Source organism: Notolepis coatsorum (assembly GCF_963971535.1).
Source record: "Notolepis coatsorum genome assembly, chromosome: 20".
NCBI lineage: Eukaryota > Metazoa > Chordata > Actinopteri > Aulopiformes > Paralepididae > Notolepis > Notolepis coatsorum.
The window spans coordinates 58699812-58716021 of record NC_140184.1 but is presented as its reverse complement, the minus strand read 5'-3'; the positions used below and the strand labels follow the sequence as shown (position 1 = coordinate 58716021).

General features: G+C 46.8%; 1 protein-coding gene across 1 annotated transcript in view; it reads left to right on the top strand.

Annotated features, from left to right (window-relative positions):
- The window catches only part of LOC311246880 (transcription initiation factor TFIID subunit 4), a 301235-nt gene that overhangs the window by 62737 nt on the left and 222288 nt on the right, over positions 1-16210 (top strand). Inside the window, 1 exon segment of the mRNA XM_084337121.1 lies at positions 13016-13237. Coding sequence (XP_084193247.1) covers positions 13016-13237 — 222 coding nt within the window.

Below are 16210 nucleotides of genomic sequence, written 5' to 3'. Positions count from 1 at the left end.
ACATATGGCTACAGCAGTGCCATATGTCGAGGTGGATGGAGAGAACGCTGAGGCGGGGGCTTGTGTTGCAGTTTGCGCTACCCCACCCTCCGTTTTCAGGTTTGGTGCAGACCTTGTTGTCAGGGTCAGCAGCAGTGACAGCTCTGGCCGACGAGATCCAATCTCTGTTAGCGAAGCAAGCCATCGTCGTGGTCCCAAGGGAGGACGCGATGTGTGGCGTTTACTCTCTGTATTTTCTGGTGCCCAAGAAATCGGGAGGTGTCAGACCTATTCTGGATCTGTCTGCGTTCAATCGGCTGATTGTGACGAGGCGGTTCAGGATGTTGACCGTCAAACACCTGATAAGCTCCGTCAGAGTGGGAGACTGGTTCACCTCCATAGACCTGAAGGATGCGTACTTTCACATCCCGATCTTCCCTCCTCACAGGAAATTCCTTCGCTTCCTATTTTAGGGTGTGGCGTACGAATACCAGAGGCTGCCGTTTGGCTATTCCCTGGCCCCCGGCACATTCACCAAGTGCGTAGAGACCGCGCTGGAGCCTCTACGTCGTCAGGGGATACGAGTTCTTTTCTATCTCGACGACATTCTGCTCCTCAGCCGGTCGGAGGAGGTCGCCAGGTCTCATACCAGGCTGGTGGTGGAATTCCTCACCAGTCTGGGTTTTGCTGTGAACTGGGAGAAGAGTACGCCTCTTCCCAGTCAACAGGTGGAGTACTTGGGCTTGGTTCTAAGACCCTCTCGGAGCGGCGGCGAGTGGCTATTCTCGACGCGCTCAGGGGGCTCCGTCCTGGCAGGACGGTTGCGGCGCTGTCTGTGATGCGCCTACTCGGTATGATGGCATCTGCTCACTCTGTGGTTCCTCTTGGCCTCCTCTTCATGAGGAGGATACAGAGGTGGTTTTCCAGTATGAAAATAGACCTGGTGAGAGGCAAGTGGAAACGACTGAAGGTTCCCATGTCAATACTGGGGGATCTCGACCACTGGGGGAGGACTGGTACCCTCACCAGCGGGATCTCCATGGGCAGCAGGCTATCACACATCACGGTCTTCACCGACGCCTCCCTCACGGGATGGGGGGGATGTGTCGGACCAACGCAGTAGGGGGCAGCTGGACGTGCCATGCTACCCGGTCTCAATGTGTTGGAATTGAAGCCGGTCCTTCTGGTCCTCAAGTGGCTCGGCCACCTGGTGGTGGGCGAGCACGCGTTGGTCAGGACAGACAACACGACGACAGCGTCGTATATCAACAGACAGGGTGGAGTACGCTCCATCCGTCTGCACCGGGCGGCGGTCGAGCTCTGGCTATGGGCGTCTCTCAATCTGCGCAGCCTGAGGGCGCTCTACATCCCTGGCAAGCAGAATGTGGGCGCGGATGTGATGTCGCGGGGTGGTCCACATTCCGACGAATGGGGACTACGTCCAGACATAGTCAGACAAGTCTGGGACCGGTTCGGGGAAGCCACGGTGGATCTGTTTGCGAGCAGACAGTCTCACCAGTGCCCCTTATGGTTCTCGGTCAGTCGGGGGGACAATCCTCCCTTGGGGGTGGATGCCTTCTTGATAGGGATGTCCGATATTATCGGCCGACCGATATTATCGGCCGATATCGGCAGTAAAATGTGATATCGGAAAATATCGGTATCGTTTTTTTTTTTTTTTTTTTTTTTTTACATTTATTTAACCTTTATTTACCCAGGCAAGCAAGTAAGAACCAATTCTTATTTTATTTATTGTCAAAAGTATGCATGTTGGTTTAATTCAACAACAAGAGATATGTAATGTTAATTTTTACTTTTTTAATTATCATATTTTGCACAGATAATGCTTACATTTAGAAAGCCTTTTGAATGCATCCAGTGAAATTATTAATTACCTGAAATTATTCAGTTTTTTTGGGGGGAAACCCTGCATATATCGGTATCGGTTGATATCGGTATCGGTATCGAAATTAAGAGTTGGACAATATCGGAATATCGGTATCGGTAAAAAAGCCAATATCGAGCATCCCTACTTCTTGATGTATCCATGACTGCCCGGGATTCTGTACGCGTTCCCCCCCATACATCTGATAGCTCAGCTGTTGGAGCGGATACATCGGGAGCACAGGACTTTGATCCTGATCGCGCCGGACTGGGGCACGGCTGTGTGGTTCCCGGTCCTGATCCAGCTCTTGGTAGCCCCGCCGTGGCCTGTTCCTTGGTCATCGCGGGCCCTCTCTCAGGCGCACGGGTCTCTGTGGCTGTTCCCTGTTCTGGGACAGCCACTGATGGTTTGGCTGTTGAGGGGGTGAGTCTGGAGGGGATGGGTCTTGACCCTTCTGTGGTAGACACCATCCGAAACGCGCGTGCTCCCTCCACTATCGCGGTTTACGCGGGTAAGTGGCATACTTTTCAAGAGTGGTGTAAGGTCGGGGGCTGGGACCCGGTGTCCTGCCCCCTGGACGCTGTCCTTTCCTTCCTTCAGTCTATTTTGGGTAGACTGTCGGCCTCGACGGTGAGGGTATACGCCGCAGCTATATCCCCTTGTCATGTGGGTTTTAAGGGCGTTACATTGTTCAGCCACCCTCTTGTGAAACGTTTCCTGCTTGGCGCTCGGCGTCTCAAGCCGGTGGAACGTTCTTCGTCTCCGAGTTGGGACCTCCAACTGGTCCTTGGCCGGTTGTCGGAGGCCCCGTTTGAGCCTCTTGAGCAGGCGCCGTTGGAGCAGCTGTCTTTCAAGACTGTGTTCCTGCGGGCCATCACCTCTGCTAAGCGAGTGGGTAAGCTGTGTGCTCTCTCGGTGTGGCCTGAGTGACTGTCTATTCGTGCCAATAGCGGTGCGACTAATCTTAATCCAGTCTTCGTGCCAAAGAATATCCGGAGCTCTTTTCGTTCCAGTGATATTGTGATTCAGGTGTTTCATACGCCTCCTCACGCTAGTGGGTTAGAGGCGAGCCTTCATCTGTCGTGTCCTGTCCGTGCTTTGGGGGTTTACCTCAGTCGGACTCAGGATCTCAGGGCTGCCGATCAACTTTTTGTTTGTTACGGTGGCCCTCGCGCTGGTAAGGCACTGTCCAAGCAGCGCCTGTCACATTGGTTGTGCGAGGGCATTGCCCATTGCTACACGTTGGCTGGACAGGTCCCCCCTGGGGGTGTCAGGGCGCACTCCACTCGTGGAGTGGCGGCCTCTGCCGCCTTGTTAGGGGGGGCCTTGGTGGAGGATGTCTGTGCTGCGGCCCCCTGGTCCTCCCCGGGTCCCCTCGTTAAGTTTTACCTCATGGACATGACTGGGGGTTCTGTCTCCCAGGCGGTTCTGAGGTCTGGGACCTCCCCTGCGTCCCGCCTGTCGGTGGGTTAGCAGGGGTGTGTGCCACGGGGTGATGTGTCACACGTGGTCCCGCCTGTACTGTACGTTTTTAGGGGTCCCTGGTTCCCTCTTTTTCACACTTTGGTGGAGTTGACTGCCCCCCCCCCCTACGCTAGGATGGGCGGGTGGACGGGACTCCCCTCCCCCCTGGTAGTAGGGCTTGCGGGCCCTCAGGGGGTACACTTGTCGGGCCACGCGTCTGCTCTGCCCCATATCTCATTATGGCGAAGAGCGAGACGCGATTGGCCAGTATGATAATATAACGAAAGGTTATCCTATAACCTAGTTATATGAATACTGGCTGAGCGTCTCGCTCTTAGCGCCCTGAGGTCCCTTGGTTGGGTTTTTCAGTGTTGGAAACTTTTTCTGAGGAAGGTAGAGTGTGACCATGTCCGGCGTCATATAGTAGGATGCGGGGGCGTGGCCTGGTCACGTGCATGTGAGTGCAATTGTTTGTTCATGAGCACAGTAGGTGCTAGGAGATAAGAGATCTCATTATGGCGAAGAGCGAGACGCTCAGCCAGTATTCATATAACTAGGTTAAGATATTCCTTTATTGATCCCCTTGGGGAAATTCAGGCATCATAGCAGCATGGGGGGAGGGGGGGGGGGGGTACAGGTAGTAAAACAACACAGTGTACAGGTAGTAAAAACAACACAGGCAGTGTAAACAATTTGGTCAATATGGTCAATATAATTTACTATCTGACTAGCTGAAGAAATATTCACATTATTCACAGTGTCACATAAGGTGCAGTATGCATGAGGTAGTGTTATAATTTGCTATCTACTGATTATACATTATTCACAGTATCACGGTATCCACTGAAATATACATTATTCACAGTATCACAGTGTCCACCTAAGGTGCAGTAAGCCTAAGGTAGTGTAGGTTGTCCTCCTTGGGTTCCTATAAGTCCCAGGTCAATGTCTGGTAGCAGTCGCTGTCGCTGCCCCCTGTTGTGGAGCCTGGAGGCTGCTAGTCGCTGCCCACTGTTGTGGAGCCTGATGGCCGCTGGTATGAAGGACTGTCCGAGGCGGTTAGTTGAGTGTCGTGGGGGAATGAGTCTGTGGCTGAACGAGCTTCTCATCTTGACTAGCTTGTCGTAGAGGGGGTGGTAGGGGTTCTCCATGATGGCAGCCAGCTTCCTTATCATCCCCCTCTCTGCCATCACCTCAAGTCTAGGTAACTCGACTCCCACCACAGAGCTAGCCTTCCTCACCAGCTTGTTGAGCTTGTTGGTGTCCCTTGAGTTGATGTAGCCTCCCCAGCATGCCACAGCATAGAAGAGGATGCTGGCCACAACAGACTGGTAAAAAGACTGCAGCAGTCTGTTGCACACATTGAAGGACCTGAGTCTCCTCAGGAAGAACAGCCTGCTCTGTCCCTTCCTGTAGAGGGCCTCTGTGTTATCCGACCAGTCCAGTTTATTGTTCAGGTGTACCCCAAGGAACTTGTATGAGTCCACCATCTCCACATCCACCCCTCGGATGGAGATGGGAATCGGGGGGGGCCTCTTCTTAATCGGGGGGGGCCTCTTCTTGCCCCTCCGGAAGTCCACCACCAGCTCCTTGGTCTTACTGGTGTTGAGTTGGAGGTGGTTGCTGTCGCTCCACCCCACGAAGCTCTCCACCAGGGCTCTGTACTCCTCCTCATCATCGTCGGTGATGTAGCTTACGATGGAGGAGTCGTCTGAGAACTTCTGCAGGTGACACCCGCTTGAGTTGCGGCAGAAGTCTGAGTCTTATAGGATAACCTTTCGTTATCCACCGCGATCCTGTCTCCGACGTTATTGGGCATTGCACATGAACGGGCGGGGTCAGTTGTCCAAGCCATCTCTACAAGCGCATGTTTTGCCGGAGTGTTTAGGACCCGCCCCCACGCCGCAGCTCCGTAGAGAAAAGAAACTACATAGTTTCTAATGGAGTGCAATAGCGGCCGACGGCGTTAGAGGGCGGTATAAGACCACCTGCCAGCTCAGACACATTCAGTACAGCATGCACAAGGTGCCCCGCTGAATTATGAATGGCAATAGCGAATAAAAGATATACCACGAGAAAAACGTAGATCTACGTTTCCGGCACTCAACCGTCGGGCGACAGAAACGTAGTTCTTCGCGAATGGCACCCAAAGGGTTAAGACGATCCCATCCCCGCTCCCCCTTAACACTTTGAGTGCCAACGACGACATTTCTCGTTAGTTCATGCCAACCGTTCAGTGCCAACGAGACGAGAGATCTCGTTTTTTATTTTTTTATTTTTTTATTAGCGATTTCCATTCATATTTCATCAATCTAGCCTCACGTTACCACTGGGACTCTGTCTGAGCTCCATTGGGAAAATACTGCTCCCTATCGTCTCTCCGGATGGTACTGCACCCCTTTGGATTGGATTGAATGAAAAGCATGGAGAAAAAAAAATCCTGCTTTCACATTTTACTTGTCAGACAAGTAACCCGAGACGATCAAAGTCATTGCCGAGCCGCAGAACAGCGGAGAATGTGTGTTTACAGTACCCAGCGTTGGATCAATAAACGCGATCGATATTTGGAATGGCGATCAGGAATTGGAATAATCTTTTTGGAGAACATCTGATCTGAGGTAAGGAATCTATTTGACCAGTCTTGGGATAATCAGAGCTTTTTTCACTTATATATCAATGTGTATATATATATGTGTGTGTGAGTGTGTGTGTGTGTGTGCTGATCAGGAAATGGATAATCGATTTTTCAACCCGCTTCTATAGCGTGCATAAATACACATACTATCAATAATCTAGCGTTTATTTGAAAACGATTCATAAATAGGCAGAAAAATTACAACGTTTTTTGTGTATTCCAGTATATTCCAGTAAAGGGCGATTATCACAGAATCTTCTGACATTTTCTGGAACTTTCATAAAACAAGCGTTTTTCAAAATGGTATAAAACGGAAAAGAACCGATTAAAAAAAAACAATCCGTTTCGACAATGTTGACTGCAAACAAGTCATTGATAAGCGACGGCCATATTATACACATAGCCATAATTTAAGATATAGTTTATGCGTTCGCTCTATCATTGAAGTGGGTGGTGGCACGCAACGGGGTTCCGGGGCACCGGTCCCGTGGCACGGAAAGTGTTAATCAAAATTACAATTTTACAAAATTACAAACAAGTAAAGTCAGTGGTTAATACAGCCATTGGTTGAAGTGATTCAAGTATTTCCACAGTCCATATGACCAGGTACATTGGTTTGGCAATAACAATAACAATAACTACATACGGTAAGCATAAACATAAACGTTGGCCCTACGCTGAGCCAACCACCCGGCCATCTCGATAACGTTTACAATTAACTCATTCAGCTCCATACCCGAGTAAAGTCGGGTTATCTCGCCAGCGGTTGAGCGCCATACCCGAGTATAGTCGGGTTTTGGCATTTTTTTCTTTTATTAGATTTTTTTATTCATTACAGGCTCACGGACTTCGGTTTTACCATTGGAATTTACCATCTTTTTGGAATAACCCCGATCAAAGGTAAGGACTATCTGACGTCAATTCTACCTTGATTCTACAATGATTTCATATCGATCCAGCCGATCAACGTATGTAGTATTCAAAACGAATGCCGTTGCTGGGGATCAAAGCATCAAAAAACGACCCCCCCCCCCCTTTCATGCATTCATGATGAAACATAATACCTATTATATACCTTTGATTTGGAAATAGTAACGTGTCCAGGCGAGCAAAATTCACATATCGCTCCATAACGTAGTTACCAGGATCACTCTGAAACGATACAATATTCACCACAGTATAACACGCGAATGTATACATGAAAACATTTATTCTTTTTCACATGTTGGACGAGGGATAGTTACTGTCAAATGAGCCATAGTATTGTCTCCATAGCTATAATATAGAATATAGATATAGCCCTGCAAACACCGAGACGCGCAGTGAAAATCCCTATCTTTTAAAGCGTGCCCCATTGAGTACAAGGATGGATAAAACGGCTGGCCGTGAATGAGTTAAACATCATTACTGTAACTAACTACTCATAATTAACAGTTCAGTAACCATGAATATAGGGCTTGATGCCAAAACGTTCCCGATATTTCACAATCATTGCGCCATCCTGAGATAACACTGCTAGCGGTGTCCAATACAATTGTACTATAAAAAGATAAATGAAACCGTACGGCAATGTAATTTAGGCTCCTGATCTCATGACCAGGCACATTGGTTTTTGCGAGCAACAGTAATATTACCTAAGCATAAACATGAACATAAACGATGGCCCTTCCTTGAACCAACCCCATAGCGGTATTTCCATCAGTCTGCTGTCTGGCAATGACAAGATGTCCCCTTCGCCCAGGAATCCCATCCACCACCACCGACTGACAGTTGGTCATCCGATAACGTTTTACAATTTAACATCAATACCATAACTGTAATAAGTTACTCCCAAGTTAACCGTTCACATAGACATTGCGTCAACCTGAGCCAACATCACTGCAAGCGGTGTCCAATACAATTATAGTATATATATAAAAAATTATAATTATATGAAATATTTGAAAATGTAAATAAGGCCTCTGGTTTCTATCCGTTGGCCCACATGAAATCAGACCACACAGGTCCCCGTGGCCCGCATATTGTCTATCCAAAACAAATATTAGTTTAAGCATGAGCGAACCACATAGTTAAAATATTGTAGACATATATTGTATTAAGTAATTAAAATGAATAAAACTAAACATTATTGGTCAATAGCCATTGTAGCAGGTATGTTAGGCTACATAACGCTAGCTAAGGAGCTAGAGTGAGCCAGATGCAATACAGTGTGTCAATTCAAGCACATGTCCGCACATGTGCACATGAGCACGAGGTTAGCTTGTATGATGGTCAATTAGCTATGTAAACCAAGCCTAGCTTAGCCCAGCATGACAGCAGTTCAAGGTTGTTAGCCAATCTAGCTTCGCTCAGCACGGAAATCTCCTCTGTCACCGACTGCCGATATGCATTGAAGAGCTTAGCAAAATGTTTTTCCGTTGCTGTCGCCGATGCTGATATAATTTTGCTAATGGCTGCAAGGCTAGCTTCACTTAGCTCAGTCAAGGAGCTAATTGGTGTCCCAGCGGCTGCCGGCATCGCCCCGCCTCGACCCCGCGTTTGCATTTACCTGGTAATGTCGGCACAATGATACAACGATCCGTTTGATCACAGATTCAGGACTATCCTTTGCCGAAGGGAAAACAGTCCTGTGACTTCACCGTAGCCTAATCTTACAGCATACACAATCATTTGATAGGAATACGCAAGGAAACACATTATCTGTGAAATAAACAACATTTGGAAGATCCATCTTGATACGTTTTGTTTTTCGGTAAAGGTATTCCTCGTGCATCAATTGTTCATCTTCCTGGAGGCGTGTGGCAACTGTAAGCCGAAAGGGTCAAATTACATCCAATACTATGTTGAGTATTCTACACACGCTGTCCATGGTTCTGAAACAACAGTGCTCATCTCCACTCCCCTCTCCTATTCTCTCTTCTCCTCCTCTCCTCTTCTCTCCTCTCCTCCTCTCACAGATAATTTGGCAGTCAATAGTTCTATGGTCATTATACGGGACCTCCCAATTTAGCCCAATATACGGGATGTCCCGGCTAATACGGGACAGTTGGCAACCCTACTTAATCATACACATAAGATACATATACATATATACATATATATATGTACATAGGTTGAATGCTTTAGAGAAAATACATTTGTAAGATATGACATAAGTCACTGGTGAAATGAAAGGGGGGAGGGGGTCATCTCAGTAAAAGTGTATTTTACCAGCTGTGATATGTATCCAGCATAGCTAGCATTACATACAGTTGTGTGATATCTAGCCAGAAAGTCTCCAGACAGCATGGCACATCCTCGTGGCTTGGTGTAAGAATACTCTGGGTTTATATGTACATGTTGAGGAGACTTAGGTGCATAGAAACGTGATCATGATCATGTCTCTAGTACCCCCACAACCCGACTTACGAGCGAATCTATGAAGGGGAGCAAAATATGACAGGAGACTTATTTTGCGAAAACATTTGCTACAAAAACAAAATGTCTTATCATATCAAAACACAATCTAGGGATGTATAGGAATTTGCCCACCCAGATGGTACCAAATCGTCCAATTTGGTTTGTCATGTCATCCCAAAAGAAATGAGTTTGAGCAGACCTGTCCATGGTGCTGGGGAGGAAGTTAGGCACTGTGTGCCAGTGTAAATCATTTCAGAATTAGGAATATTTTTAGAGTAAGAAAGTAAGTTGTTACCACGAATACTGGAGATGCTGGGTTTGCCTGTTCGAGCCCAGCGCTCCACATTGCTTTCAGTTTAGCTGGTCGTCCATACTAATACACATTGGCAGTATTAGGGGGTGGGAAACTGATGGGTGGGGATCGGGCGTTGTGGACAGCGACTCCTACAGGTCGGTTGGTGCGCCTGCGCAGTAGAATCAGGAAGCGATGGGGGCGGTGCCCCTCCAAAGCGCAGACCCCTGACGCTGAAAGATTGCGCCGCGCAGGTGAAAAAATGCAGGAAAAAATAATAATAATAATAATAATAAAATAAATAAATATATATATTTCCCTGACTAACCTTACTGTCATGCACTTGTCCTAATAAACTAACCTACACTGTAACACGCAACACTTTGATAAACATTGTTACTCAGCTGATAGAGTTGTACCCTTCTTGCTGTCTTGTCGTACAGAACTTGTAAGTCGCTTTGGATAAAAGCGTCAGCTAAATGACTAAATGTAAATGTAAATGTACCTTGAGTATCGGAGGGGACTCGTGCTATGTATGACTTAGTCCACATTGCAGCCGGCTTGTGGGAGGCAAGAAACAGCGTTCGAGACAGGGGAGGGTTGAATTGGATGATACGAAATTGGGATGGGAGAAAAATAGAAAATGGGAGAAAAAGTGGATAAAAAAAAAAAAAAGTAAGTTGTATTTAATGTTTAGTTGAGCGAATATAACCTGCATTCTCATATACTCCAGAATACACTTTTCATTGACCGTGTTCCAGCGTCTACTCCTCATGGATCTGACAAAACGTTATACATTTTAAGTTTATTCTGGAGCATATGAGTGAAGGGTTCTATTCTCTTTATTGTGATTATTATCTAACCCAACGGATCACTGGAGACACTGGCAATGACACCCCTTATAAATGTGCTTAGTTACCACCAAATCTCTGACGACGTAAATAGCGCCACTTTAACTGCACTTGGCAATTAGCGCCGATCTTTGTGAATTGGAGTGTTTTTGCAATGAGGCTCATTTGCATAGAAAGTGGCACATGTCCCACCCATATTACCTAATTTAAATACCCACAGATAGCATGGACGCACATAGACGCAATGATGATAGCAACACAGTTCATTCATGTAACTCCATCGTTAAGCAAGTTGAAATCATTAAGCTCCTGGGAGTGACACTGGATAGTACTCTATCTTGGTCAAACCACATCACTAACATTGTCTCAAAGATGGGAAGAGCTGTAGGCATTGTTAGAAAATGTGCTTCTTTTGTTGATCGTCCTCTTCTACGTCAGATTATTCAGAGTCTAGTCCTGTGTCATGTTGATTATTGTTCGGTGATCTGGTCATCTGCCACCAAAGGTGAGATCAGGAGACTACAGGTAGTCCAGAACAGGGCAGCACGGTTGGCTTTGGGTTGCTCACTAAGGTCCAATGTCAACCGTATGCATGCTGGTCTCTCCTGGCTCACAGTTGAAAAAAGGTTATCGTCTAACTCACTTGTATTGTGTAAATCAGTCATTAACAGCAAGACTCCATATTTTGTGTTTGAGCAACTTGTTTACAGAAGCTCTATACAAGAACATAATACAAGAGGGGCCAGAAATGGTCAGTTTGTACTCCCTCGTCCTAGAACCAATGCTTTAAAGCGGTCTTTTATTTATAGGTGCATAACACTCTGGAACAACCTACCTAGTTATCTCTACACTTTTAGTAAATCGATTTTTAAAAAGAAACTCAAATCTCAATTACAGTTGTTGCCTTAATGTGTATTGCATTTGTGTATGGCTTTTTGCCTATTAGCCTACAAGTTCTCATTTTGTATCTTTAAAAATTGATATTTATTGTATGTTTTTAGTTAATTGTTTTGTTTTTTATTTCTATCTATAGCATCTGTGAAAGTATCTTATTTGCTATATACTTAATCCTTGTTTTTATCTTTTGTATTGATCTATACATTAACTGTTTTATGTATTGTGTTGCGTGGACCCCAGGAAGACTAGCTGGGAGCCATGGCACCAGCTAATGGGGATCCTTAATAAAAACAAACAAAAAACAGTTAGCACGGTATTTCACCTTTTGCGAGTGCTTTGTGAATAGCAAGGTTTGTTTTGGAGCTATTTGCACAGGCATAGTGTCAGAAAAAGCAGCGCAATCCCTTTGTGAATTCACCCCTTAGAGTCTGTACTGAACTTGGGAAATCTGCTTTTAGCTTCTGTGCTCCTGACACATGGAACATCATACAACAAACTAAAACTCAATATTTTGGTATAATTTGGTCAGTTTAAATCCTTAATTACCAATCATACCAGCATAACCTGCAGTTGTTTTAATTGATTGTATACACTCTGTTATGGTGGCATGGTGGTGTAGTGGTTAACACTGTCGCCTCACAGCAAGAAAGTCCTGGGTTCGATTCATACTTGGGGACCAGGTTGCCAGGTACCCAGGTGGGGTATCTCCCGGGCCTTTCTGTGTGGAGTTTGCATGTTCTCCCCGTGCTCGCAAGGGTTTCCACTCCAGAAGAAGAGATAAACCCAATGGAAAAACATGCAGAACAGATCGCTAACACTGTTGCGTCCTTGACGAAGACAGACAGGAGCACTTGGATCGGTCCCCGGGCGCCGCCCACCGCCGCGACCCCTGTCTGCTCCCGGCTGCCCTTGGGGGGAAGGGCGACGGGATGGGTCAAGTGCAGAGAAGCAATTTCATCTGTGACTCCAAAAAATGCACGTGTGGTGCGGCTACGTGGTGCAGTGGGCAAGGCGCTCACCATGAATACTGGAGACGCTGGGTTCGCCTGTTCGAGCCCAGCGCTCCACATTGCTTTCAGTTTAGCTGGTCGTCCGTACTAATACACATTGGCCGTATTAGGGGGTGGGAAACTGATGGGTGGGGATCGGGGCGTTGTGGACAGCGACTCCTACAGGTTGGTTGGTGCGCCTGCTGCGCAGTAGAATCAGGAAGCGATGGGGGCGGCGCCCCTCCAAAGCGCAGACCCCTGACGCTGAAAGATCGAGCCGCGCAGGTGGAAAGATGCGACGGCTGTTACCTGGAGTATCGGAGGGGACTCGTGCTATGTATGACTTAGTCCACATTGCAGCTGGATTGTGGGAGGCAAGAAACAGCGTTCGAGACAGGGGAGGGTTGAATTGGATGATACGAAATTGGGATGGTAGAAAAATAGAAAATGGGAGAAAAAGTGGATAAAGAAAATGTGTCGCCTACGTGACTACGTTGCAATGTGTGTTATTATGACTAAAATACTTCTTCTTCAAGTCCAGTTTAATGTTTTGCATTGTTTTGTATATTTATTGTAACTAGTAACTAGTAACTATAACTACTGTTCTCTGTCCCCCATCAACAGAAAAGCCTCCCAGCCCTGCGGCTGTCTTTGCTCAACAATCAGCAATCCCTGAGCCATAACCTGCTGCAGGGGGCGAAGGCCGCTGCTGCGGCTGCGGCCGCTGGCATCACCCCTCCCGCCATGGTGGGGCCAGCTGTCCGCACGCGCTATCCCAACAGCGTCAGCACAACCATGGGCACTGGCATGCTGCCCTCTGGGACCACTGGACACACAGCTGCAATGGTACGTATGTTATGTAGAGCTCCACTCAGGCCCCGGCCTAACCCGACCCAAGATTCCTGCATTTAATTCAGGGTTTTGTAGGCCCAAATCTGACTAAAACCCAAATGATGAATGCTGACATGTTGAATCGAGCATGACCTTTGTGGAAAATAACATTTTGAACGTTCAAGGTATCAGCGTCCAGAGAGAGCAGAGAGGCTCTCCGTTGAGATTCTGAGGAATCAGACCACATCCAACAGCTTCAGGGCGGGTGTTTGAATGTTGTTGTTACAGGCTGTACATTGATGTATAGCGAGGAGCGACCAGCAACCCCAGACCCGACCTGAGCCCATCGGTTTCAGTCACGTTCCTTCGGGGACAGCCGTAAAATGTCAAACTGTACTGTAAAGTGTTTCCTCAACTGGGTTAGGACCTGAACTTGACTTGCAGGGCTATGTGTCTGTTGGGGTCCCCGAGTGACCAGCGCCACTAGTGTATATTTTCTTTAAACTATGTCCTAAAGAAAAATGTATTCACAAAATGTTAGTAGCCCTGCCTGAAGCCTAATATCTCCCTTTGGCTGACCGGTAGATGTTTGGCTTCCCATGTGGGGGGCAGGGACCCGGGTTCCAATCCAGGTGGGTTACACTGGTGCTGTGACTAGGATGGGTTATCCTTGGGGGACTTAAAGGTGGGTGAGTGTAGCCTAATAAGCCTAATATCTCCCTTGGCCAGGGGGGGACTCCCCTTTCACATACGTTGAGGTACACTGGCTTAGACAGGACTGGACCAGTCTGGACAGGGTTTGACTGGACTGTGGCTTTGAGTCAGGGTTAGGGTCAGCATGGCATGGATGGAGGTGAGACACTAGCGGTGAGTTAGCAGTGAGGCTTGTGGGCAAAGCACAACACCATCATCTTCACCTATGACTCACTGAGAATCAGGCTTCATTTCAGCCACAAAAAGGAGGACCCGTTTTTATGAAAAATATTAACTTAAAGGTATCCAATGGAGTTTTTGACCAATAATAATAATAATAATAATAATAATAATAATAATAATAATAATAATAATAATAATAATAATAAATCAAATTTCTATAGTGCCTTTCATGAAACCCAAGGTCGCTTTACAATCAAGAGGACTATGGAAAGGGGGCAATAGGGGAAAAGGGAAAAAAAAGGGGAGGATGAGGGCAGGTAAGGGATAATGAACCTAATCTAATCTAAACTAGCTAATGGGGGAAAGCCTCTGTGAAGAGGTGTGTTTTGAGAGCAGTTTTGAAAGTGTCCAGGGTTGGGGCGTTGCGGATTTCAGGGGGGAGAGAGTTCCAGAGGGTAGGGGACGCCACGCTGAAGGCTCTGTCACCGAAAGTCCGTAACCTGGTGCGAGGGATGGAGAGGAGACCCAGATTGGAGGATCGTAGGTTCCGGGATGCAGTGTGCTGGTGGAGGAGATCAGACAGGTATCGGGGGGCGAGGGCATGGAGGGACTTGTAGGTGAGGAGCAGGAGTTTGAAAGAGATGTGGAACTTGACTGGGAGCCAGTAGAGGTGGATGAGGGTGGGGGTGATGTGCTGCCAGGGCTCGGTGTGAGTGAGAACCCTGGCAGCTGAGTTCTGTACATACTGGAGCCTGTCCAGGGCTTTGCTGGGTACCCCGAACAGGACTCCGTTGCAGTATTCCAACCGGGAGGTGATGAATGAGTGGATCAGGGTCTCACTAATCCGAATCTGAGAGTGAGGGTCGGAGACGGGAGATGTTTTTGAGGTGGTAGAAGGCAGACTTGGTAACGGATTAGTTGATTTATCCACTCGTTGATTTAGATCACAAAAAGAGAATGCTGGAGGCATGTAAAAATGCCCTTGTGCTTCAAAGTGATTGGTCTAGTGGCACTATCCTCCTCGAATTCTAGCTAACTGCCAATCAAAGGAGGTCAGACTCATTACAACTTTGCCAAAACCGAAAGTGAAACTTAACATAGATGGGATTTGAATATTGTGAGAGCATCTTTGGGTTCTTGAAAAGTGCTATATAAATAAAATTTATTATTATTATTATTAGAGCAAAGAAAACATTGAAAATGGACTTTGAAAATGTTACAGTATATGAGGTAGGAAATGTATTCAGCATGTTGACTATAGAACAACGATAGAAAACTCTATTTGGGTGGAAATGTGAATATAAACAACAGTGGGCTGTTTACAAGAAAACTTTAATATTATACATTTAATATTATAATTTCATATTTTTACAATATATATTTCTGAGAAGTAATCTTCTGCACACGTGAATAAAACATCTTGGAAGAGCAGGTGTGTCGCAGAGAGACCACTTGGAGAATAGATCCAGCAACCACAACGTTTATTATAATTACATGGACAACATTTCCATCCCAAAGCTTCTTCCTCAGGAAAGAGGCGGGGCTGAGGAGGATCCTTTGGGATCTAAACATTGTCTTATTTAATAATAATAATAAAAGGTTGCAAGCTTAAGACAGCGTGCTGGATCTTCTCTAGTTAAGCATCATATTCATGAAATGGGCCTACAGCTCACCTCAGCATTTCTTTGCGGACTTGATAGCAAACAGTCTGGATGTTTAAATGTATTAATAATATACATTACAAATTTGACCAGAAGCCGCCATTGACAAGGTCCCATTTATCTAACTCCAACCATATTGATGACAGGGGTTTCCCCAGCAACCCCCCACCCCCCAACACACGCACGCACGCCACGCACGCACGCACGCACGCACGCACCACGCACGCACGCACGCACGCACGCACACACACACACACACACACACACACACACACACACACACACACACACACACACACACACACACACACACACACACACACACACACACACACACACACACACCTAGTAGAGATGCTTGTCACAGCGCCTGTTGAAACAGCGCTGAACCCTTTCCATTAGGCTGTAGGGGCCTTAAAACAACACTGGCCACACTGGGCTTCAGCCAACA